General features: G+C 35.3%; 1 protein-coding gene across 1 annotated transcript in view; it reads right to left on the bottom strand.

The window, feature by feature from the left end:
• Positions 1-726: 726 nt before the first annotated feature.
• The window catches only part of LOC137198332 (major histocompatibility complex class I-related gene protein-like), a 44,750-nt gene continuing 19,698 nt past the window's right edge, over positions 727-25,778 (bottom strand). Inside the window, exons 2-6 of the mRNA XM_067612091.1 lie at positions 6,784-7,050; positions 4,685-4,960; positions 4,161-4,457; positions 3,485-3,583; positions 727-2,540 (exon numbers count right to left, since the gene is read on the bottom strand). Coding sequence (XP_067468192.1) covers positions 2,491-2,540; positions 3,485-3,583; positions 4,161-4,457; positions 4,685-4,960; positions 6,784-7,050 — 989 coding nt within the window. The 3' untranslated portion in view covers positions 727-2,490. The remainder of the gene's footprint in view (positions 2,541-3,484; positions 3,584-4,160; positions 4,458-4,684; positions 4,961-6,783; positions 7,051-25,778) is intronic.

Genomic DNA, 25,778 nt, shown 5'->3' with positions numbered 1-25,778 from the left:
CTCTGTCTGCTACATCTACTGCTACATTGCAGAAAGATGTCCCACACATTTTTGAGTGGTTTTACTTTATAACAATGATTCTAAAATGAAATAAAGAATATTAGGCTACCAAACACAGAAGTTTTAATATGCTGAGTGTTGTTTGTGATTCCAGCAAAATACACAGAAATATACACCTTTTACACTCTTTTAAACCATTTTTTAAACCTACCAATTATGCAGTGTAACCAGAACATTGCCATCAAATGTATCTTTTTAATGATTTGAACACCAGAAAGGATTTTTTAAAGCCCCAATTTACTGGAGTGGTGGAAATTGTAGTTTCACCTCAGCAAATGAAATGACCAGATAACAAAATACAATATACTGAAAATATTCTGTTGAGTTTTAAAATATTGATTATTTCAAAAGATTTGAACTTCATTTATCTACTATGCTTTTAAAGTACCATCATTTCTTTTAATCATATGTCTTCATTATTTTATAGAAGTGTCACAGTTTTATCACAAAGTAAATGCTTAATCATCCCTTGATGTAACAGTTTCTGAAAGTGAAAAAGCTACTTTTTAGTGGGATATCAACTTTTAGCTAAGATTTATTTAAAGCTTAACATTGAAAAGTGAGTCAGGAAACAACTGAGTCTCTTTTTTTATAATTTAAGGTGTTGTTATAACTGAAGATAGGAATAGTTCATCACAGCATTTACTGTTTTGCCAACCCATTTGAAGTAATTCACAACATGCAAAGTGTGTCTGTCAGTCAGGTTTCCGTTTCATTTTCCTGCATTCAGCCCTGAAAAAGTATGTGATGTCATGTTTCTGATGCAGGTAATACATATCTGTAGACTGTAGACAGCAGGTGAGAGCAATGCTACTGTTTGTTAGTGATAGTCTGGTACTAAAAACGGTGATGAAACACACTAGAATAATAATATAATAACTTTTGTATTTCCAAACACAGTGCAACAGTGTTTCATTTGACCAACTGAGCACATCTGCCTGGTAAAGTTTAACAAAGGTGAACTCTGACATGTGAATCTGCCAGGCAAGGCCTCTATTATTGAAAAGCAAAAGCAGAAAAAAAAAAAAAAACAGCACAAAAGGAGTGAAACAGCAGGGTATCAGATTTTGACAATCATTTATGTAATCAACAATGTTTGCATGTTGAGAAACCAAACAGAGACATTGTGCCAATAAAAAAACAATAAAATAACAGACAGTATTGAGAAAATTTGGAAAGATAAGATGATCAAAATTATTAAATCCATTTCAAAATATGGATTACAAGCTTACATTATAAACGTATAAAAGTACAAATATCTCTCTATATAAAGCGAGGAATCTGTCTGTCTGTCTGTATGTATGTATGTATGTATGTTTGTGAGTTTGTCCTTCACATATCTTGAGAACAGTTCCACCGTGCAAGACTTAGTGCTTGATGTCTCAGGCACGTTCAGAAATATATAAAAAATACCTCAGAAACAATGTTGTTTTTACAAAGATTTGCTTCGTCAACTGCCTGTGAAGTCAACTAGCGTAAATATGGACAGCATGACTCTGCCATTGCAACCCACACTGTAGTCGGAGGTGGGATTACATCCGTAGTGATAATGACTTGATAAACGTTTAAAAGACTGAAACTCTACCATTGAACTGTGTAACGTAATTGTGAATGAAACTTGGCATGTACATTCAAGACTTAGTGTTGGATGTCTCAGGTACGTTCAGAAATATGTAAAAATACCTCATAAACAACGTTGCTTCTGCTCATTCTTCTGCACATGGATTCAACATGTAGAAATACGGACAGCGCCACTCTGCCATTGCAACCCACATTGTGGTTCGAGATGGGATTACATCCGTAGTGATGAGAACTACCATAGAGAATTAATTTAAACACACACTTCAAGTCTCAGGCAGGTTTTGATCGGGCTTTACACTTCAGCTCAACTCAAAATAGTAGTGTCCAGATATTCTGCTTGTGAGATGTTTAGGGAGCATTGGTAAATTGTAGTGTCTACCAATAGTCTGCATGAGAGGCGTTTAGGGGAGGGGCACAACTCTCTCTAGGTATTGAGAAATTGGCCCGTTCCGAACAGGCACCTTTTGAACGGGCACTAGTAAAATATAAATGTATATATTCAGGCAGACATAGATACTATGTGAAAACTTCAGTCTCCATGATATAATGAGGCACAAAACACAATCACAAAAACGCACATTTGATTGATTGATTGATTGATTTAGATCTACAATATCACATTTTGGAATATATTGGTAACCAGACTTAATTTATCTACTATGCTTTCAATGTACTATCATCATCATCAGTTAAAGATTTTTTTTCCAGCTAGAATGTGACACAGAAGTTTAACAATTAATTAAGAAACAATTTGTATTTTGTGTACACAAGTGGGCAGCTTTGGTTAACTGGAAGTGTGAATAGTAGTCTTTCATTTTTCTTCGTCCCACATGAAGTCTCTCACTGTGCTCAGGCTTCTGGATTCAGTTGCTCAGAGAGCTCAGTGATGTTGTTAGTAGCTGAAAGGTCAGAACCACACTGTTAGTTCATTTATCCTGCACTGAACTGCCTTTTATTTTTGCCCAGCATCTGACGTCTCATCCAGAACCAAGTGAAACAATTGTATCCGTCAGAATCAATGACCTGGCTCATCAACTTGAATGTGACATTTGCAACCTGCAGCATCCAACCCCATGAGCTTCAGACTAAAAAGCAGCAGAATAATGTTATCTGTCTTTTACTTCTGCAAAGAGGTTGATGCCAACATTACATCACTAGATACTGTTGCTATGCCTGTGAAGCTTTTAATTTTAGCCTGGCACATAGGCAGTTTATAATGATAACAGCGGCAGATTTTGTAACAATGATGATTGATTTCAGACAGAAGTAGAAAAAAGCATTTTTATCTGGTGATCATTGACTTTGCAGGCTGGAATGATAAGTTGCTAACACATTTTATCAGCTATAGCTGGCTAGCCAATTAATTTTATGAGTTTGTTGAAAAATCCATCTCAGACTGACTTGGTTTTGGAGATAGAGGGTCTTTACAATTTACAATTAATGGCTTCATACATGATATCATGCTAAAAGACTGAGTATAAAACAACATTTCCCTGACATAAATACAACATCCTCACCAGTTTCCATCAATCTCAGAGACAAGGGTTTTAAATCATGTATGTAAATTTATCTTAACCCATAGTCAGAATGGTCACAATTATAAGACCCAGGTTGGAAAATACCAGAATTTTCCTTTAAATTGTTACTTGTTACTACTATGTTTTGCCTTTCTACTCTTTGACTATTACATTTCTCTATCATCATTAAACTAATCTCATTGTTGATAGCTTCAGACTATTAACTATTGTTTTTTTCTTTATAATCTGGTTAAAAGAATCAACTCAAAATCAATCTAAGCACACAAAACATTTAATAAGAGCATCTCTCAGTTTAGGTCTCTCACCTCTCTTCTTTTTGTAAAACATGAATCCAGCAGCAGCTATGAGGATGACAGCAAGAGCAACCACTGCAATGATGGGGATGGTCATATCTGTAAGTATCTCTGTTAAGCAAAAAACAAAGAAAAAATGACTAGAAGCAGGTTAAAACTGTTGTACATCTATCCATCTATTTATTAAGACTATATGTGTCATAATTATATTAATAAAACAGACAAAGAAACACAATTGATAATTAATTAGACAAAGAAACTATACTTTAGGAAAAGAGCAACTACAAACAAGTTAACAAACAAACTATCAACAACCTAGAACCTGAAGTAAGGACAGAAAACTAAACTAAAATCACGTTTGCAGACTTCAACTTCAACTGGACACACAAATTTGAACCACTGACCAATTGACAGCACTGACTTTTGAGAGAACAGAGAGTGGGAGTTTCCAAAATGAGGAAGCTAAAAAAAGGCAGTTTGCAGTCGTGAGACAGGAGTCTATGGTACAAAACTTTGTAATTAATTTATCATCAGAAGTATCTAGCTGACTCGCTAACTGGCAGTTTAGGCTATTTGTCCAATCCAGCACCAAAAAGGAGACAAAAACAAGCATGAACTGAAGGAATACTAAAGTAAACTAAATTTGTCTTTTTTTTCTCATGTGTGTAACATTTGATTCCAGTCTCACCCCAGTTGGTCCTGATCACAGCTTTGTCCAGTTTGGTAATGACGTCGTCCTTTTGACCAGAGAGCTGAAACACACATTCGTACTTCTTCCAGTCATCAGGTGAGACTGATGAAACATTCAGGTCAACACTCATCTGGAAGGATCCATCATGGTTGGGGAGGATCTCTCCACGTTCCTCATGAAGCTCCTCTCCATCTTTCCTCCAGAACATATCGGCTCTGTGAGGGTAGAAACCTGTAGCGAAGCAGCTGACTTGAGAGGAGGGAGTCTTCTGGAGGAGAAATACTGAGGGAAGGTCTGGAGAGTGAGAGAGAGAGAAAGACAGACAGAGAATGGTAGAGAGAAAGACAGAAACCGAACAACACAGACAGAAACATTACTGTTCATTATATCCAATAATTCTCTACATGTTTGTTCATTTGGATTACAATGTTACTGCACATTATCAACAGAAGAGCATATAAATATATATATATATATATATATATATGTCCATGAAACCACATCAGATCATGTGATTCAACCTGTTCTCAGCAGAGAGCTCTTCCCATAGTCCAGACTCATCTTCAGCCACTGAGGGCAAATATTGGTGAGAATGTTCTTAATGAAGATTGATGCAGCTTCACGATCCCACTTGTGCTTGATGATGACAGCTTGTGGTTTTGCAGCGTTCCATGTCAGTGTCTTGAGGTCAAATGATAAGAAGTCTTCTCCATCATAACCAGTCTGAGCGAAACCAATAACCTCTTCAGTCTTATCATCCCATTCACAGCCAACCATAACTTGTAAAATGTGGACATCTGAGAGAGAGACAGAGACACAGACTGCAGTAAACCAGAGTGAGATCTCAGCACAGTCAGCTATCATCAGTTGATATCACATCTTCACCATAGAGACACACTGATCCACACACACCAAAACAGAAGATCTACACCTTCTGCTGTTATTGGCTGGATGGAAACAACTCACAGCCAATCATCATCTGGACAGTGTGGACGAGTCAGAGAGAGACAGAGAAGCAGAGACTGCTGGGAAACAGAGTCAATTTCCTGTCTTTACCACAGAGACACACTGCCTCCACTGAGACCAACACACACTTTATCTACACTGTTGAAGGTGGTGTGACTTCATATGAGCTGCAGGAACATACACACACACACACACACACACACTGAGGTGGAGTCCTGACCAACACACACGGATTAAACCTGATCCTGGACTGAAGATTAAATTCACTGAAACCCTGCAGCCAGTGGATCAGTCCAACAATATCCTTCTCCTGTGAGAAACTACAGACTAGACTGTCCTGAAGCTCCAGAAGCTTCCACTGAAGGAGGGTTTTATTCAGGATTAGTCACTAGACTCCACCTGCTCAGCCAGGACATTGTGTCCTTTTCTGCATGTGTTACTACACACGGATATTATAATCGCTAACCTTAGTTTAATAATAGGCAGCCATGGTTTTTGAAGGATATTTAACATAAGTCAAGGGATATTGGGGCTTTGTGCAAACATGAATTGTGCAGTATGTTCTGTTAGTCAGAGAAACAAACCTAATTTTGAGTTAAACTGACAACAGATCTTTTGTGCAACAATTTAAACACATAAACTAACTTGGTGGTAAAGGTATAAGAGCCATAATATACTCCATGGTTTCCTGATACAGAAAACACTTGTCATGGCATTTTTTTACTTCCACTTTTATCTTCTTGTTTTGTCATTGTGCATTATCACTTACATAATATCTCAATGTCATGGTAAATAACCATGATGGAAACATTGCAGTAGTGCAGCACAGCAATTCAATTCAATTTTATTTATATAGCGCCAAATCACAACAATCTCAGGGCACTTTTCCCATAGAACTGGTCAAGTACTCTTTAATTTACAAAGACCCAACAATTCCCCCATGAGCAAACACTTGGCGACAGCGGCGAGGAAAAACTCCCCTTTAACGGGAAGAAACCTCAAGCAGAACCGGACGCTAGGTGGGCAGCCATCTGCCTTAACCGGCAGTACTTAGTCAAACAGTTAACAGTGTGTAAATAAAACACCGTTGATAGATGAAGAGGGTGTTTGAGAGAGGTCACTTTGAGTGTTTGTGTGTGTGTGTGTGTTTATGTAGATACACTTATGTTCTGATACTTCATACTTTTAGACAAACATCAGTGTTGTTTCCTTATTCCAAGACCTGCTAGTAGGAAAGCACACATGCTTCAATAGATGTTGTGGACTTGAGCTTGTATATGAGTTTTCTGATGTGTATGTGCACATGCAAAAAGTAACTTTGAATGTCTGTGCATTTATTTATAGATAGATTTGTGTGTAGATACCCCTCTAGATGTCTGTATATTATGTTATGTTGTATATGTCAAATGCATATAATATTAATAGTATAATATAGTATTTCTTGCCCTTCAGTTGGGGTGGTGGGGATGGTTTTGCAGATGGGGTGAAAGAAATTATCTATATTGTCATTATGATGTATAGAGTTGCTTAACATGTATTCTACTAGTGTATTCAAGTGAACTGTTGTTCACCAAGCTGCACAAAAAAATAAAGAAACATTAATTAAACACACAAAAAACATTAAGAAGTAAAAAAAATAAATAAATAAATATACCTCCAGTTTGGTTTAAGTACTGCTCCAAATTGACAAGGTCAGTTTTTAGAGTCACATGGAGAGACACACAGATCTGAGAGTAAAACTCCAACTGCTGAGGATGATCTTTGATTAATTTCTTTGCCCAGTCCTGTTTGGGTTCTGCTGTCTTGCTGTTGCTGTCATAGCAACCCGCTTGAACTTCATCAACCACGGCAACATCCACGTACTCTGGGAAGGTTTGGAGTCCAGATGATTCAGTCAGCAAATATGTCAAGGAGTGTTTCACTGTAAGACAAAGTTTTAAATAACAATTTTTCATGAATATTTTTCATATATGATTCTATGAGCACAACAGACTTAAATTTCTGTTCAGTCCAAAGAAAAATGAAGATTATTGTATTTATTTTTTAAACCTCTATTTATACATTAATAGATACATAATTAGAGTAGGTTGGCTAAGCATAAATACTCTTTAACAGCAATGTTCTGTTTGAAAGACACACAAACACAACAGAAAAACAAACAGAATCAGGATTAGGTAGAGCAGGTATGGAAAGGATTTTGTGGATGGTTCTGAAGTATTTACTCCAAGTGACTGGCAATGTAATTGTTAAAGCTTGCAATTCTTTTATTTACAATTATTTGTCAGTAAATGCAGTTTCTGGCAGTAGACTGTGTGTTAGAAGTCATATTAATAATAATAATTATTATTATTATTATTATTATTACAATAATAATAATAATAATAATTATTATTATTATTATTATTATTATTATTATTATTATTATTATTATTATTATTTATGTAGCTTTTGTTGCTACAGTATTGCAATATCTATTGATTACAGCACTGTTGCACAGGACAATAAAAACCAATAAGAACTGGCAGTGAATAGACATGTTAAAATCTGAGGTATGTTAAGCTGTGCAGTAAATGTTATTAGAAATAGATACAGAAATATGAATGTTGAAATAGAAGTTACACAACTGTTTAAAAAAGATTATTCCGTTACCTGGAGATACAACATGGCAAAAGAGAAGCAACAACACGAAATCCTTCATCTTGCTTTGATACAGATGTTAGAAAAACACTTGAGGATGGAGGAAATACTGTCAAGAGTGTGTACAGTCAAATGGAGTGACCAATAGAAATTATAAACAGCTGTGCATCATGTGTTACCAGGAGAAGTCAATTCATTATCTGACTGGCTGATCAGATTCAACAGGAAAATGCAGTAAATGTGTGTGTGTGTGCGTGTGTATGTGTTTTACCAGAAGTTTAATAGCATGTAGTAACATGAGCAGCTGTTTAATGCTGAGAATAATATTGATCCTAAAATCAGCAAACATTAATTACAGTGATACAATTGCAACAGTGCTGTAATCAATAGATATTGCAATACTGTAGCAACAAAAGCTACATAAATAATAATAATAATAATAATAATAATAATAATAATAATAATAATAATAATAATAATAATAATAATAATAATAATAATAATAATTATTATTATTATTATTATTATTTATGTAGCTTTTGTTGCTACAGTATTGCAATATCTATTGATTACAGCACTGTTGCACAGGACAATAAAAACCAATAAGAACTGGCAGTGAATAGACATGTTAAAATCTGAGGTATGTTAAGCTGTGCAGTAAATGTTATGTTATTAGAAATAGATACAGAAATATGAATGTTGAAATAGAAGTTACACAACTGTTTAAAAAAGATTATTCCGTTACCTGGAGATACAACATGGCAAAAGAGAAGCAACAACACGAAATCCTTCATCTTGCTTTGATACAGATGTTAGAAAAACACTTGAGGATGGAGGAAATACTGTCAAGAGTGTGTACAGTCAAATGGAGTGACCAATAGAAATTATAAACAGCTGTGCATCATGTGTTACCAGGAGAAGTCAATTCATTATCTGACTGGCTGATCAGATTCAACAGGAAAATGCAGTAAATGTGTGTGTGTGTGCGTGTGTATGTGTTTTACCAGAAGTTTAATAGCATGTAGTAACATGAGCAGCCGTTTAATGTTGAGAATAATATTGATCCTAAAATCAGCAAACATTAATTACAGTGATACAATTAAGAAAGTGTTACAACAGCTCAAAGAAAATTCACCAGCAGGTAAAGCAAGACACACAAGTCTATCTACAATATACAGTATAGCACAATTCATACAATGAGGCAGTTTAAGAAGGAATCATATACAAAATCTAGTGAATGACTCCTCATGTGTTAACAAGGGTTTAAGAATTCAAACTAAAAGGGAATTTAAACATTTTGTGCTTCTGTGTGAACTTTATAATTTGAATCTCTGTTACCTTTTCCTGCCTGCTTCCAATAAAGCTCTTTGTCTGTGCTTGTCTGCTGCACCGTGTCATAACACAAAGAATCTGAGACATCGGACATGATGCAATTCCTCACCTGAGGAGCTAATAATGTGTCCAGCTGCAGTTTGCCAGAAAATTCATATTATTAATATTATCTTTACAATCTGTGGGACTGTTTCAGGTAGTGCTCTTCAGATGGAAGTTTGAATTACTAGTATTTAAACATTATTTTCACTGCTGCTTGCAAGTCTAGTTTAAAGATTATTTTAGGATGATTGTTTTCTCTTGAACTACACATCAGTGAATCCAGTGAATGAACATTAGTCTGGCCTGGTCTATACCTACACCTTGTTTATCCCACTTGCATTTCATAATTAATAATAGCCTACTATCTAAAGCACATATGTAGCAAAGTTGATTAAGATATGTTTGCAGCTGAGCCCCAAAAGACAGTGGTCATATTGGTTGTCTTAGCTCAACCCAAGTGTGTTTCTAAGCTGTAGTTAGGTTGCTGCAAATATACTATAGTTTGTTGCCAAGCTGGGGAAAGTAATTCCTAAGAAGCAAGCTCACAGTGAATCCTCGTCACCACTCTTCTGAAGCACTTGACGTCACTTCATAAAGAGAAGTTAGGTTTCCTACTTGTGTAAAATGTTTCTTTCTGACATTCAATTGTTCTCTTCTCTCTCACACACTCTGTGCTTGATTTTCATTCTTTTTTCTTTCTCACTCAGTGAGCTGTGAACCTGGAAGCCCGGATGTCTACCTTCTGCCAATTGTAACACAGGACATTTGAATGCATTACAAACTGTGTTATCCTGCAATCTGTTTATTTGTGCTTTTATATTTGTTAAACAGTAGTTTGCTAAGCAGTGACTGTTTAGACTCATGACTAAGTTTTGCTGGCAGCTCAGGATATTATAATTAACAGATTTACATTGACCCCCTTTGGAAGGGCATGAACCATAAGAATTATTTTTTTAAAACATACTTAAATATACTTGACATATTTGAAAGCTTCTGAATAAATGTTCAGTTCCATAGAGCTGCTTCTTGTCTCATCCTCTTCTGTGCTAAATTTCATGGGTTACGCATTTTTAAATGTAAAACTGAGCTGATCTCATTACTAGACAATTAAGATTGAAGACACATTGTTATTTACAGTATATGTCTGCAATTTATAGCTGTTTTTATTAATATGAATAAGAAGAAAACTTTTCAGTTTACATTTACAGTAAGAAAACTGTAAAAATACAGTATATTCCTGCAGATCTAGCTAAAGTATCAAACTATAAACCTCACATTCTACTGCAGAATACTGTAATCATTTTTACAGCAATTAACTGTTTAAGTAAATTATGGTAGTGACACTAAAAAAAAACAGTAAAATGCTGGGAACTGCAGCTGCCAGTACTTTATTGTAATTTTACAAGAAAATTTGTTACAGTATGGTTGTATCGGTTATCTTAGCTCAACTGAAGTGTGTTTTTAAGCTGTAGCTAGGTTGCTGCAAATATACTGTAGTTTGTTGCCAAGGTGTACTAAAACCTGGGACATAATAGGTGATTTGTTATATGTTGTTCAATGTGATTAACCCTGAGAGGGGATCAGAGGCAAGCCGGGGAAAGTAATTCCTAAGAGGACAAACAAGCTCACAGTGAATCCTTGTCATCACTCTTCTGAAGAGCTTGATGTCACTTCATAAAGGGAAGTTAGGTTTCCATCTTGTGTAAAATATTTCTCTCTGCCATGCAATTGTTTCACTTCTCTTTCTCTCACTCTGTGCTTGATTTCATTCTTTTTTCTTTCTCACTCAGTGAGCCTGGAAGCCTGGATGTCTACCTTCTGCCAATTATAACACAGGACATTTGAACACATTACAAACTGTGTTATCCTGCAATCTGTTTATTTGTGCTTTTATATTTGTTAAACAGTAGTTTGCAAAGCAGTTGCTGTTTAGACTCATCACCAAGTTTTGCTGGCAGCTCAGGATATTATAATTAACAGATTTACATTGACCCCCTTTGGAGGGGCATGAACCATAAAAATGATTTTTTCAAACATACTTGAATATACTTGGCATATGTTAAAGCTTCTGAATAAATGTTCAGTTCCATAAAGCTGTCACTTGCCTTATCCTCTTCTGTGCTAAATTTCAAGGGTTGTGCATTTTTAAATGTAAAACTGAGCTGATCTCATTACTGGACCATTAAGACTGAAGACACATTGTTATTTACAGTATATGTCTGCAATTTATAGTTGTTTTTATTAATATGAATAAGAAGAAAACTTTTCAGTTGTTTACTGTAACATTTACAGTAAGAAACTGTTCATGTAGATTACACTAGAAACACTGTAAAAACACAGTATATTACTGCAGGTCTAGCTACAGTATCAAACTGTAAACCTCACATTCTGCTGCAGAATACTGTAATATTTTTACAGCAATTAACTGTTAAAGTAAATTACAGCAGTGACACTAAAAAAACAGTAAAATGCTGTCGACTACAGCTGCAGGTAGATTATTACAATATTTTTATTTTAATTTTGCAGGGAAATTTGTTAGTGTAATACAGTACATGCAATACAGTAGACAGGGTCAATATATAGTGATCAGGATGTGACATAGACGCACAAACAATGACTTAAAATCCATTTAGATTTTCAACCTGAACACAAATTTCTGTTGAGAGGCCTCAATCTACTGCATTATAAGGGTGTGCCCGAATACAAATACATTATTCTGCAAAACACAAATAGTGTTTTGTTTTTTTTGTTTTTTTTATGAATATTTGTTTCATACAAATAGGCTATTTTAAAAATTATTTGTATTTGGGAAGAAAAAAAAAACATGTCAAATGTCAGTGTGCAGGTTGGTCACATCACTATGTCAGTCTCTCTCCTCTGCTCTGCTGTTACGTGTGTCAGTAGGTTTCAACAAGGGGAGTCACATCCACCTGCTACATGGCGCACATTCCCCAATTTGGACATCACTCCTGTAGTTGAGGTTGTTCCCCGGAGATAAAGCTGAGCTACTGACACACACGTAGTGCTCCCAAAGGACTCTCCATAACCTGCTGTTCCCTGTCTCCTTTCCACAAACTTAGGTTGTAAAAAATAGGCAATAAATGAAAAGTGCAAAGCAATAATTGCCTTTGAAGTTCTTTTTTACTTCTTACATGAAATGCTGTCTCTGTGTTATGGGTGTATAAATAGGTAGAGGTCTGTCTGAAATTAGGCGGTGAGTAAAGTTTTAGCTCAGTAGCACAGTTGTCTATGATCTGGGAGACTCCAGTTCGAGACCTGGTGTGGGGACCGCCTTTGTAAGGTAGTTTATTCATGAACATTTATTGTAATACTTCAATTTTCTGAAATTAAAAATAAAATAAAAACAAAAACAGGATTTTTAAGCCTCTTTCCAATTTTATTTGAATACAAATACAAATACAAATAATTTTACTGCCTCAACAAATACAGATACAAATACAAATACTGGGCCCTCTGCACATTCGTTGGTAACAAGCAACCTGCTCAACATGCATCTGTTTTTAATTTACTCTCTCCTTCTTCCCCATAGATTAGATTTCTGTTTGATAGGTCACCTACAGATCTCTCTGGGTTGCTAATATGCCAAAATGAGCAGAAATAGCATACGTTTACATTACAGAGTAATTAAAATACGCAATTAGAAAGGGTGTTCAGGTGTTCAGAGTTTTAATGAATGAAGTTCAGAATCTTCTACATTCAGTTAATGTTAGATAATGTGAAATAATATTACATAATAATCTAAATGCTTAGTGCTTACCATTAATGCTGTACTTTCAGGGCTCTACCCTCTAGCCCAGTGGTTCCCAACCTAGGGGTAAGGTGCCTCAAAAGGGTCACAAGATAAATCTTAGGGGTCATGAGATGATTAATGGGAGAGGAAAGAAGAAAAAACAAAGTTCTGACACGCATTTTTTTTTTTTTTAACTTTTCTATAATCTTTGCTTTTTTATGAGTTGTTGTACCTCTTTGTGTCTCATTTAAATGAATTTATATGAAACCATTTAGGAGGGAAATCATTGTGCTGACAAATAATTCTTTTTTGAAAACACAGCAACAACACACTGCTTTTTTGGGGTCACAAGCCAAAAAGGTTGGGAACTACTGCTCTAGACTACTGACCATGAATAATTAGGGACCCAAAAGGCAGAGGGCTACTGTAAAATAGTCGAGGTGGGGCGAGGACCCTATTGTTTTTCGTGTGTTTGTTTGTTTCTTTCTTTATTATTACGCCACTTAAATCCTAAATTTGACCCCTTAAACATGCTCAAAAACTCACCAAATTTGGCACGCACATTGGGTCTGGTGAAACATTTGATAAAATGTAAAAATTAACCCCTAAAGTGCCAAAATGTGCTCACTAACGCCACCTATGTAACTAAAATGGCCGCCATGGCCCGTAGGAATGTCGTAGAGAGATCAAATCAAAACTCAATTATTCATCTCATCAAGACCTACAAATCATATGCAGACACCCCTGACCTAAATCCAACAGGAAGTCCGCAATATATTTATTCAAAATAACACTTTGCCCAAATTTTGGCCCTCAAACAAACGCTATCTCCTCCCAGGGCATTAATGGTATTGGCTTCAAACTTTAATAGGTGACTCATGATACTGTGCTGAAAAAAAATTGTTCAAAACTTTGTAATAACTCGAACGGTTTGGATTTTATAAGCCCTGAAAGTTGCAGTGCCACATCACCCTTACAATGTAAAGTAATGAGGAGGCAATCTATGGGCACAGACTTTATGTCAAACAAAGGCTTCTGATGTCTAAACTATAAGTCTGACCACTTTCAAACTTGTATCAATGGATTTGCAACAAAATTTCCTACAAAAATATGATTTTTAAATGTAAGATTTGGCCAAAGTCATGGGATTTATAAAGATATTTCAGAAAAAGCGTACTCTAAAATCCTGCTCTCCAACTGCTGCTGGTGAAGTCACTCCCTCAGTGCTGTGAAACATTCTGCAATACACACTCATTATAAAATCACAGGAGGAGCAAAAAAAGACTTTACAACTCACACACTAATATCTCAAAAACAGTAAAAGATAGAAAACAAATTCAAGATTTGTAGGTCAAAGTCTCGTGATTCATTTGAAATTCCAACAAAAATGTAGTAGCCCCTCTGGACAAAATGGAGTTCACCAAATGAACAAAGATAAATAAAAAAATATTTGACCTTACGTACAGACAGGAGATCCTTTCTGCACCTACTGTATGTGACACGTATGAGAGCTGTGACCTCCAAAAAAACATGTTTTACAAATCACCAGTGAAAAGATGATCTATACTGCCATGTAGACAAATCAATTCTTCCATTTTTGTGATATGAAATGAAACACATCCATCAGTACTGCAGGTAAAACCCTCATTAATCTTCTAACACCAATAAGCCGAGAATTAACAAATACCTTACAATCAAATTAACATTTATCATCCGTATGTCTAATACAGGACATTTGAATATGGCAAATTTATAAGATACAAATATAAGCTCTAAGAAGTGTTATTGCTTAAATATGTGAGTTCCAATGAAAGGAGGAGTGTCTAAATATCATCTAAATATCTAGTATCTAAATATTCAAAAATGTATTTATGTTGTGTAAAATTGTGGAAACATTTACAAATTTATGTTTAAAAAGAGTTACAGCTGTTACTTGGAGTGGAGGAGCAATGTGTGTTGGAAGACTAAAACATAACTCACAGATATTTACACTTTGGTTAAAGTGGGAGATGTTAGTATGCAGTGTTCAAACTATGGGAGCAATAACAATGAAACAAACAGAGAAACAAAAACATTAAAAATGTTTTTTTCAATCATGGCCTAGTGCAGAATCTCCATTAGTGTTTCTCAAATGCAACTGTCAAACTAATTGTTAGTGAAAGCATGAGTAGTTGAACATTTAAAGTTTTAAGTTTGACTCAAGTTAAGAGCAGAGGTTAAAGTGCTGAGTATCATCATGTCTCCCATAAGTTGACTTAATGCTAATCATCATCAAAGACAGTACATCACATGACTAACTGAAACAGCTGGACAGCAGCATCAGTTCTCTCCAGATGTTGTTACTCCTGCAGTGGAGGATTCACATCAACATTAATGCTTCTATCAGCTCTCAGATAATCTTCACAGATATCATTCTTCACTGCATCCACTGACGACCTGAAACTCATAAATCTGATCTATGAATTCACACTTTAGTTTGATGTATCATGTGACTTTCTGACGGGTCCTGTGATGTCACATCTCAATATTCATTAAAATAAGTTTTGTTAATGAACATTTATGTTGCAAAATAGAATAAAATATTGAAGCCACAGCATCTTTATTTGAGTTCACTATTCTCCTCTAAATCTTTACTGGAAAGCTGCAAAAACAGAGTTACAAATAGAAAAGGACCTGGAATTATTAGTGGTCATATTATACAGTAAATATATGTTTGATTTTAGTCCAAAATAATTTTAATCACTATCACATTAAAACCTCAGTGTCAGCTGTTTCCTGTAACTATACTGGATCACTTGACTTAGAAATTCTGCCAAATCAGACAAACAGTTTTTTAACAAAGACACTTTCAGTATATTTATGAGAGTTATTATATCAGTATACTGTAGCTAGTTTCAGAAGGAGCAACAGAGAGATTCTTCATACAGTATCTGCACAGTGTTGATGACATGATGAAATACTCACCGTGATCAGTTAAGAGCTGCATCTTTGACTGAAGATGGATCAGAGGATGATGAGTCTGAAGCTATAAAAGAAAAGCAAAGTGTTTAATTTAAACTATAAACTGCATTTATCTGTCCATAGAGAGAGAGAGAGAGAGAGAGAGAGATAAACTGAGAGAATACTCACAGTTTGCAGGCCTGAACCCTGAAATACAGATGAGAGATTACAATATTTCAAAATGTAAAATGTCAGAATTTATGAAAGCAAACAAATAAAACACTAATAAATGTTTTATAGAAACACTGTATTAATTCCACTGATTTCTTCTTTTATTTTGAAAGGTAAGAGAGTAACTCTTTAGCCGGAGGTCACGTTACTGAACATCAGCCAGGTTACACTGTTATTTGTTGTTAAAATGGCTTCATGATGAGTCTCTCACCATTATCTCTCCTTCTCCAGATGAAGACTCCAGTGATGCAGACTGCCAGGAGCAGCAGCAGTCCTACAATACCTCCAATAACAGGACCAGCAGGGAACTCTGAGGGAGAAACAGGAACCAGAACAAAACATTCACAGTGCATCAAGGGTATGCCAATGCATTTTTGGTATTTTCACCTTTAATAATGTATGATAATCATACATCATTATTGACGATCATGTTTCTTATTGTCATCCCCTTAAAACACAGGACTTTCCCCGTCGTGACACACAGACAGTTTGGGAATCCTGTGAGAGTTTTCTACTGAGGAAACTTATTATTGTCCAGGATGTGCAGAGTTGTAAATATGAGTACAGCAGCTCAATTATACTGCCAAAAGCAGATGATGTCTCTTTCTAGGTGAAATTAATGTTACTGGACATGTTGATGTGATGGTTTAATTTGGCATCACAATAATTCATACAATGACCATCTGCAGGTGAAAACCACCTTAGTGCTTCAGACCTCTGTGTGTCCATCCTGTGTCTATGTTGTACCTGTTCCCTGTCTTTGTTGTATTACACCTTTTGTGTTTTAGTTATTGTAATACTAAAGCTTTGTTCTTTATGTTTTTCATCCTGTCATCTTTGAGTTGATCACCCTGTCCTCCCTGAAAGCTCTTGCTCTCTCCTGCATGGTCACATGTTTCCTCAGATCAGCAACAGTTCTAGTTTGTTCTTACGTGTTTTAATAAATCTTATTTTCACATACAAACAGTAGATTGTCTTGTGAGTAATCTCATGACAGTGTAATAAATAAAATACAAGTAAAGTAAAAATGTGGTCTAGCATTTTGCATGTTGTGTTTCTTTTTTCTGAAATTATGTTTTATGTTTAATTTGGTTACATTTGTGACAGACCTGTGCTCCTAATCATTTGCTGGCACACCACTAGATTTGAACTGTTTTTTGTTGCATTCACTAAAGTAATTTTTAGTAGGTCATGGGCATAATGTAACAAGTAAGAAACAATATTTATTTGAATGAGGAGAACAGCAGTTTTGTTTGTTAACCCTGTAATTAACTAACCTTCAGCTCCAGAAAGTCAAGATTGTTTCAAACTCATTCAAATTGTAAAGTCAGAGCTCAGGTTTAACATCTTCTAAATGTTCATGACAAATTACATGTATACATTAAATAAACATTGTAAAGTCAGTATTCCAGTCTTACCCCAGTTGGTTCTGATCACTGCTTTGTCCAGTTTGGTGATGATGTCGTTCTTTGCACCAGAGAGATGAAACACACATTCGTACCTCCTCCAGTCTTCAGGTGTGACTGATGAAAGGTTCAGGTCAACACTCATCTGGAAGGATCCATCATGGTTGGGGAGGATCTCTCCATGTTCCACGTCCTCATAAAGCTCCTCTCCATCTTTCCTCCAGAACATCATGGCTCTGTGAGGGTGGAAACCTGTAGCGTGGCAGCTGACTGGAGAGGAGGGAGTCTTCTGGAGGAGAGACACTGAGGGAAGCTCTGGAGAGATAAATGGTGAGGGGTGTGGGAGGGAGGTTAGAAACAGAAGAGGGATTTAAATATTGTTGTGTCCATGAAACTACATCAGGTCATGTGATTCTACCTGTTCTCAGCAGAGAGCTCTTCCCAAGGTCCAAATATCTCTTCACAGACTCAGGGCACTGCTGGGTGAAGAAGTAGTTCCACTTTTCATTGTGAGCTCTATCTCTGTCCCACTTGTGTTTGGTGATGACAGCTTGTGGTTTTGGAGCGATCCATGTCAGTGTCTTCAGGTCAAATGCTATGAAGTCTTCTCCATCATAACCAAACTGAACAAACCCATTAACCTCTCCAGTCTCATCATCCCATTCACAGCCATCCATCATCTGGAAGATGTGGACACCTGAGAAAGAGACAGAGTGCAGATTGAGATCCCACAGAGGGTTACAGGTGGCTGGAGCCTATGTGAGGCTGCAGTTTAGAGGTTGAGGAACATGTGGAAGAGTCACCTCTTCATTGCAAGACCAACACACAGAAATACACAAACTGACATCAAGGGGTCAAACTTTCCAACCAAAACGTACTTGACCTGCAGTTTTTAAGTATCCAGATCAAACCAAACATGACAAGAAGGGCAACACACACACACACACACACATGCACGCACACGCGCACACACACACACACACACACACGCACACACACACACGCATACACACACACATGCACACACACGCACGCATACACACACATGCACTAACACACACACACACACATGCACACACACGCACGCATACACACACATGCACTAATACACACACACACATGCACACACACGCACACACGCACGCACACACACACACACACACACACACACACACACACACACCAAGATTCAAATGTAGAACCCTTTTGCTCAGTTTTTCAGTGAATTCAGCACATAGATACCAGGGAAGCTATATATAATAATAATATTGACGACCCATTTTGAAAGAGTCCCTCACATTACATGGCTGGTAATAGAGGGAGAGATATGAGTGAAGAATATATGCACATTTAGTAAACTGTGTATGTGTTTGGACATGTAAACATGTGTGTTTATAATGCAACTATATGTGTTTGCTATTTGACAAAAAACACAACTTTACATTTTTACAGTATTTTTACTTACCTTCAGTTTGGTTCAGTTGCCGCTTCAAAATGTCAATGTGAGCTTTGTATTTATGTTGGTCTAATAAACACTGCTGAGTGCACCACTCCAAGTGCTGTGGATCATCTTCAAACATTTTTTTTGACCAGTCCTGTTTGCCTTCTGCTGTCTTACTGATGCTGTCATAGTAACCCATTGGAACTTCATCAACCAATGCAACACCCACATAATCTGGGAAGTTTTTGACTGCAGAGGACGTTGTGATGAAAAACTTCAGCGAGTGTTTCACTGTAAGAGAAAGAAGTTTTAAGGGTTTTTAAGTTCATTTTTTTATAATCATGCATTAATCTATACTTGTGATAATGACATTTAGTTACATTCAATATTTTGTCCAGCATGAAACCTCAGACACACAAAGTTAGTGATGAGCTGGTGATGAAAGTAGAACATCTACCAACCTAAGAGCCAGATATTATACTTGGAATGATTGAGACTAAACAAAAGCTAAAAGGAGAGTGAATATTGACCTTCCATTGGCCAGGCAGCCAAAAACACAACTCAAAACATAAATGAATGCTGGATATGTTAATAGGCCATGTTTTGTTGGCACATTTGCCATAATGACTAAGACAGCTTTATTAAACTTACTGATCGTCATTTTATATAAGGTTAGTAATGACTACATATACATTCAAGTGTAAATCTAATCAAAATGTTAAATCTTGATATAAATATCTGTACACTGCTATGAGATTCCTGAAGGTGGAACAACATATGGTGAGCAAAGCATATGAATTACAACTATTTATCAGTGTTTTCTCTAATTTGCCTTATTTTGCTTGAATAATGAAAAATATCTTAATCTGTAGAAATTTTGTTATTTTATTATATTATTTAATTTGATTAGTTACATTTTTTTAAAAATCTGATCTGTGTTTAGTCAGTCTGGTGGAAAAAAACCAAACAACATTGTACAAAACTGATAAAATAATTTCAGAAATGTGACTTTGGTGAATAATGTTCAATAACATCAGTATCAAAAACCTCAAACCAAGAGGGAACAAAAGCCAACTAAATCAGGCCTTGGTCAGTAATGATTACAAGATAAAGAACTCATAATTGCAAAATAGTTTCTGATGAATTCATATTAACCAGATACTTCCTCTCAATGATGAGGTAAATATCTTAAACATAATATAGCTATTAGTTATACATTTAATCCTACTATAGGAGATGCTACATTATTATGAGAACAAATTATTTGAAGAAAATATCTCTCCAGTTTTTTCTGCTCTTAATGCAATGTGCCTCCATACTAATCAATATCATTTATTGACTTTAATCAATAATTAATCAGCAGTGAACAGACATGTCAAAATCTGAGCTATGTTAAGCTCTGCAGTAAATGTACAGTTATATTTAAAAGAGATACTGCAATATGATAAATATTTGTGAAATTGTGCTTTACTACATGATGCTGGTACATTAAGCTGCAGTTAATAGTCTAAGTGAGAATCATTACACTTAATGAAAGACTAACATCATGTGAAGCAGAAGGTCATACTCAAGTATCTCCTCTTGTGTCACATAGACTCCACACATGCAGTTATTAAAGTGTTAATACATTTTTTTAGACAGATTTGGAATATCTGTAGTTTTAAAATACAATGAAACGTGAACTAGCCCATGATTTACGCCTTGGCTTATAGTTTTCACATTATTATGTTATAAGTTAATGTTGTATTCCTGTCTTGCAACACTCTTGTAATCTACAGTACAGCACTGGCCATTAGAAGGTGTAAATGTAATGAGAATATTACTTTGAAATCACAGTTACAGTCACAAAGGTCTTCTTATGAAACATTAATTCACTGATGTCATTCACTGTGTATTTAAAACAAATCCAGATACAAAATGTAAAGACTCCTTTATTAAAGTAATACTTGAGGTATGTGCTTTGAGGGTTCAACTTAATTCTTGTTCTGTGAATAATTATATTATTATAACATATTATATCATATTAGGCCTAGATTATATTGTACTGCAGTACAGAATCTATAATCTGAGTTTACAGCATGAGTAAACATTTGTTACAGTTTCATTTTTTATATTTAAATTCATTTCAATGAATGACACTGTTCAATAAAGTCAAAGGAAATAATCCGACACACAGCCAGATGTTAACAACATATAGAACATCAGTACTGTACATAAACTGTTATTTCTGCAAAACCCCAAATATATTCAGCTTCAGTGACACCTGAACGGCATTATTGGTTAGATTCATAGATTAATTTAACATGTTTCAGACCTGAATTAATCTCATTAATAGCTGTATTTCATTGGACATCTCAATAGTTTATGTAACAGATATGAGAGAGAAGTAAACGTAGAGAATACAGTACTAGTCAGAAGTTTGGACAAACTTTCTAATTCAAGAGAATGGGAAGACCTCTCACAAGTTTCACTTGTTAAAACCACAAAAAAAATGAACTAGCAATGAATAGACATGTTTAAATCTGAGGTATGTTGACCTCTGCAGTAAATGTGCAGTATATGAATAGGGTGCAATTATATTTTAAAATATAAATATAACTGCTGAAATAGAAGTTACATAACTATTCAAAAAAGATTATTCAGTTACCTGGAGATGCAACATGGCAAAAGAGAAGCAACAACATGAAATCCTTCATCTTGATTTCATACAGACATTAAAAAAACACTGTGATGGAAGAAAGACTGTTAACAGTGTGAACAGTCAAATGAAATGACCAATAGAAATTATAAATAGCTGTGCATCATGTGTTACCAGGAGGAGTACATTCAATATCTGACTGGCTGATCAGATTCAACAGGAAAATGCAGGAAATGTTTTTTTTTTTTTGTTATTTACAAGAACTTTAATAGCATGTAGTGACATGAGCAGCTGTTTAAAATCATATAACACAATTTATTCAATGAGGCAGTTTAAAGTGTTTTATAACCCGACTGTGGGGGAGGAAGTGGTGATGGTGGAAATGCTCTAGCAGCTGTTTCTCTGTGGTGACCTCACAGCTGAGACATTTCAGAGTTATGTTGCTCTCTAGTGGTAAAATAGGGAAAGACACACTCAGAGTCACAAGGTTCAGTGTACTCCTTCATTAACAAATGAAAATTTGTGGTATGTGTGTGTGTGTGTGTGTCTGTGTGTATGTTTGTAGTGATAGTGTAAACTGTTTCTTTTATCCTCACACATTTTGACAACTGATAAAATTTAAAAAAGTAAGCTCATGCTTTTCAGATATCAGGAACAAGCTTCACGAGAGTGTTTCCCAAAACTTGGAAGAAAACCTTTAAGCCTACACATCTGAACATTTGAGTTAAACACAGGTATGATGTAACAGGACTTTTAAGCAGGATTTCAGGAGAATTTTATTTATTAATTGAAGGTAAATATAAATACTATTAGAACAAATAAGAACAAGAATGACACTAGAAAATGTTGCAGCTGCTCTAGACAAAATGAAATTCACCAAAATATCATGTTTTACATTCACCAGTGAAAAGATGATTGATTAACAATTCATAATAAATCTTTAACTTGTAGATGATGTAAAGACAAACTTTAACTGAAGTGAAAACATTTAGCCAAAAACAGATCACATGACCTTAGAGAAGACGTATACTGTCATGTAGACAAATCAGTTTTTCCATTTTTGCAATATGAAATAAAGTGCATCAGTCAGTACCACAGATAAAACCCTCATTAATCCTTTAACATCAATAATCTGAACATTAACAATAATGTTACAATGACATTAACATTTATCATCCGCATGACAAATACAGGACATGTGAAGATGGCAAATGTATAAGATACAAATATAAGCTCTAAGAAGTGTTATTGCTTTAATATGTGAGTTTCAATGAAAGGAGGAGTATCTAAATATTCTAAAATGTATTTATGTTGTGTAAAATTGTGGAGACATTTACAAATTTCTGTGTAAAAAGAGTTACAGTTGTTACTTGGACTGGAGGAGCAATGTGTGTTGGAAGACTAAGACATAAATCACACATAAGTAGTTGAACATCAGAAGTTTTAGGTTTGAGTCTTTGAATATATATGCATTGCATAGACTAACATTTAATGTGACTGCAAACACACACACACACACACACACACACACACACACACACACACACACACACACACACACACACACACACACCTTTAAGCCTACACATCTGAACATTTGAGGTTGACACAGGTATGATGTAACAGGAAGACCTCTTAAGCAGGTTTTCAGGAAAATTGTAATTATTAATTGAATAAATTGAACAAAAATGACACTAGAAAATGTAGCAGCTTCACTAGACAAAATGAAGTTCACCAAATAAAAAAAGAAGATAAGTGAAAAAATATTTTTTCTAATTCTCATTTGACCTCATGTACAGACAGGAGATAATTTCTATACCTAATGTATGTGACACATATAAGAGCTGTGACATCCAAAAAATCATGTTTTACATTCACCAGTGAAAAGATTAACAATTGATAATTGATTATTAACTTGTAGATGTGGAGACAAACTTTATCTGAGGTGAAAACATTTAGCCAAAAACAGATCACATGACCTTAGAGAAGACATATACTGTCATGTAGACAAATCAATTTTTCCAGTTTGGCAATATGAAATAAAGTACATTAACAATAATGTTACAATAATAATAACATTTATCATCTGCATGACAAATACAGGATGTGAAGATGGCAAATGTATAAGATACAAATGTTTAAGCTCCAAGAAGTGTTATTGCTTTAATATGTGATTTTCATCACACATGGAGGAGTATCTAAATAATCAAAAATATATTTATATTGTGTAAAATCGTGGAAACGTTTACAAATTGATGTTTAAAAAGAGTTACAGCTGTTACTTGGAGTGGAGGAGCAATGTGTGTTGGAAGACTAAAACATAACTCAGATATTTATACTTTGGTTAAAGTGAGAGAAGTTGGGATGCAGAGTTCAAACTATTTGAATAATCACAATGAAACAGGGAAAAAAACCATTAAAATGTCTTTTCAATCGTGGCCTAGTGCAGAATCTTTATCAGTGATTCTAAAATGCAAACTGTCAAACTAATTGTGAGTGAAAGCAGTTGAACATTTAAAGTTTTAGGATGTTTGGTTCCAGCTCAGTTCCTGCAACAACAACAACAACAACAACAACAACAACAGAGTATCATCATGTCTCCAATGAATGGATTTGATGTTAATCATCATCAAAGACAGTACATCACATGACTAACTGATAAGACATAACTCACAGATATTTATACTTTAGTTAAAGTGAGAGATGTTGAGATGCAGTGTTCAAACTGTAATCACAATGAAACAAAGAGAGAAACAAAAACTGTGTTTTTTCAATCGTGGCCTCGTGCAGAATCTTCATTAGTGTTTCTAAAATGCAAACTGTCAAACTAATTGTTAGTGAAAGCATGAGAAGTTGAACATTTAAAGTTTTAGGTTTGACTCCAGCGTTAGAAGCAGAGGTTAAAGTGCTGCATGTCTGATGTGCCATCATCATCAAAGACAGTACATCACATGACTAACTGACATGAATTTGATATCTGAAGACAAAAGATGCCCCACTGGAGTAACGTTGTGGCTCTTTGGTGTCTGGTAGCTGCTGCAGTGATTCATCTCCACCAAAGGTTTGAGGAAACAGCTGGACAGCAGCATCAGTTCTCTCCAGATGTTGTTACTCCTGCAGTGGAGGATTCACATCAACATTAATGCTTCTATCAGCTCTCAGATAATCTTCACAGATATCATTCTTCACTGCATCCACTGACGACCTGAAACTCATAAATCTGATCTATGAATTCACACTTTAGTTTGATGTATCCTGTGACTTTCTGATGGGTCCTGTGATGTCACATCTCAATATTCATTAAAACAAGTTTTGTTAATGAACATTTATGGTGCAAAATAGAATAAAACATTGAAGCCACAGCATCTTTATTTGAGTTCACTAGTCTCCTCTAAATCTTTACTGGAAAGCTGCAAAGACAGAGTAACAAATAGAAAAGGACTTGGAATTATTAGTGTTCATATTATACAGTTTGATTTTAGTCCAAAATATAAAAATTTTAATCAGTATTACATTAAAACCTCAGTGTCAGCTGTTTCCTGTAACTATACTGGATCACTTGACTGAGAAATTCTGCCAAATCAGACGAACAGTTTTTTAACAAAGACAGACTTTTAGTATATTTATGAGAGTATTATATCAGTATACTGTAGCTAGTTTCAGGAGGAGCAACAGAGAGATTCTTCATACAGTATCTGCACAGTGTTGATGACATGATGAAATACTCACTGTGATCAGTTAAGAGCTGCATCTCTGACCTCAGAAATTTCAAAGGATGATGGGTCTGAAGCTATAAAAGAAAAACAAGGTGTCAGTAATTCAATTCAAATGATTAACTGCATTTATTTGTACATATAGAGAGAGAGAAATAAACTGACACAATACTCACAGTTTGCAGGACTGAATCCTGAAATACAGATGAGAGATTACAATATTTCAAAATGTAAAATGTCAGAATTTTGAAAGCAAACAAAGAAAACACTAATAAATGTTTTATAGAAACACTGTATTAATTTCACTGATTTCTGCTTTTCAAGCTACTGAACATCAGCCAGGTTACACTGTTATTTGTTGTTAAAATGACTTGATGATGAGTAAAAGTATGTTTGTCCCTCACCATTATCTCTCCTCCTCCAGATGAAGACTCCAGTGATGCAGACTGCCAGGAGCAGCAGCAGTCCTACAACACCTCCAATAACAGGACCAGCAGGGAACTCTGAGGGAGAAACTG

This window comes from Thunnus thynnus, chromosome 15, assembly GCF_963924715.1.
Source record: "Thunnus thynnus chromosome 15, fThuThy2.1, whole genome shotgun sequence".
In the NCBI taxonomy this organism is placed as follows: domain Eukaryota; kingdom Metazoa; phylum Chordata; class Actinopteri; order Scombriformes; family Scombridae; genus Thunnus; species Thunnus thynnus.
This window is presented reverse-complemented; position numbering and strand designations above follow the sequence as displayed.